This window comes from Anarrhichthys ocellatus, unplaced genomic scaffold (assembly GCF_004355925.1).
Source record: "Anarrhichthys ocellatus isolate YVR2014 unplaced genomic scaffold, GSC_Weel_1.0 scaffold42, whole genome shotgun sequence".
Classification (NCBI taxonomy): Eukaryota; Metazoa; Chordata; class Actinopteri; order Perciformes; family Anarhichadidae; genus Anarrhichthys; species Anarrhichthys ocellatus.
In genome coordinates this window covers 3,453,774-3,455,706 of record NW_022280072.1, presented here as the reverse complement: position 1 = coordinate 3,455,706, position 1,933 = coordinate 3,453,774, and the positions used below count along the sequence as shown (strand labels likewise).

Below are 1,933 nucleotides of genomic sequence, written 5' to 3'. Positions count from 1 at the left end.
TGTGTTGTTTTGCTGTGCGTTGTGTTGTTTTGCTGTGCGTTGTGTTGACGTAGCAGCTTTATGTTTTAATCTGGGTCCAGAACCACGCGAGGAACCGGGGCTCATTAGCCTCCAGTCTCTTTTCACATCACAGACCGCTCAAGATAAATCCTCTGGTTGCTCTGAAGTGTGTCGACGACAGACATGTTGTTTTTTTTCACATTTCATATGGTCCCGATTTAATGCCGTGCCATGGATCTAGCCATGTGGTCTCCTAGCAACAAACAAACAGGCCGTAATAGAGGAGAATTCTCAGCTGCGAGGAGGAAGTCTGGGACGAGACCACGGTGCCTGCCAAACCAGACTCTAACCCCCCCAGGAGAGACATGACAGATGATCTCTCATTCTAGTTTTCTGCTTTGTTACTAATAAACAAACTGGTTTCTCCACTTACCACACACACACACACACACACACACACACACACACACTCTGGTTTTGTCTGCTTGCCTTTTGTCTTTCTGCATCACACAGAGAGAGAAGTAAACTGTCGATACTCTCTAAAACGACCAATATGATTTTTATTATTTTTTTGTTCTTCTCATACAGGATGCTCTCCCGCCACCCCCACCTCCTCCCCCGCAGTCCTCCGTCGATGGAGCGGCGTATTCATTGGCTGCCGGACAGAGACCCTCCCCCAGCATAAGCGACCAAAGTGGGAGACAAAGACCCACAGTGTGAGCTATAAAAACAGTCCCGCACAAAAAATATGCAGTCCTCTACAATGTGCAGTGAAATGTCAGAAGCGGTTTGCGCAGCAACGGCCCGAGGCCTTAATGGAAGAAGGGGAGGAGGGGGGAGGAGGGGGAGTGAGGCTGCAGAGGGTGAGCACAGGTGACGGGGGGGTTAATACCTGTGGGTGAGTCTCCTGGGTCTCATTGGAGAATCCCCTCTGACTTTTGACCCCCCCTCGTTTCTCTTCCAGGACACCAAACACCTGATTAGAATTAGATCCGCCCACGCCTCGTCTGCGTCTGCCTGTGCATGCATGTCGGAGCCCGAGGCCTTTATGTTCACCAGAGTCCCACTGAAAACATCCCAGAGACTCCTCCAGCCTCTCGGTCAGAGTGCACGGTCTCTGGGGGAGATGATGACACGTGCACGGCGAGAAAGCCCCGTTGTACAAAATGTGAAGCTCAAACATTGTGATATATTACTATATATTACTTTATATTACTATTTATTACCTATCTGTCTGTCAACATCTGTTTGAACTAAACTAAGCTATTTATTTTCATCGTTAACTAACTTGTTTTGACTTTGTTTAAGTCATCTATAGTGGTGATTTGGAAATAGGAATATAATTTACTTTCATAAAAAAGTACGAAAGTACTTCTTTTGTTGTGAATGGAGTTTGAATTTTCAGACTAGCGAATAGAAAGCAGCATTTTTATTGAAGCTAGGCAGATGACGATCGTCAGTAAAACTTTTCACACTGATGGTTAAACTGTTTAATTAATCCACGGCTCACGTGACTTCCTGCTCATTTTATATCCAAAATGCTCCCTCGCTGCCGATTTAAGGTCTTTTTTTGGTAGATATGCGGCTGGAGTGTTGGTTCCCTCGGAAGTGTTTATATCGTAAGAGCAAGACATCATGGGCATCAGTAGGCCCATGATGTCCATGAGTCTGTGCGTCGTAAGATATCATGAAATATCGTATGACGTAGTAGCTTCTTCATTTCTTGTAGTTATGAAATCGTGACTTATATAACCGCTGTTAATCCCGACCTCCCTGATTGCAAAATGAATAGTTCATATCAACAAGGTTGATACTTGGCGTTCCATTATTGACACAATGTTGCAAAATATCGCGATAAGATGCTGTAATGATTCTCCCCTCACCCCGTGTGTGTGTGTGTGTGTGTGTGTGTGTGTGTGTGTGTGTGTGTGTG

General features: G+C 45.5%; 1 protein-coding gene across 1 annotated transcript in view; it reads left to right on the top strand.

Moving 5' to 3' along the window:
• Positions 1 to 1,933, top strand: part of sh3rf1 (SH3 domain containing ring finger 1) — a 38,809-nt gene that overhangs the window by 29,635 nt on the left and 7,241 nt on the right. The window contains exon 7 of the mRNA XM_031868282.1: positions 589 to 716. Coding sequence (XP_031724142.1) covers positions 589 to 716 — 128 coding nt within the window. The remainder of the gene's footprint in view (positions 1 to 588; positions 717 to 1,933) is intronic.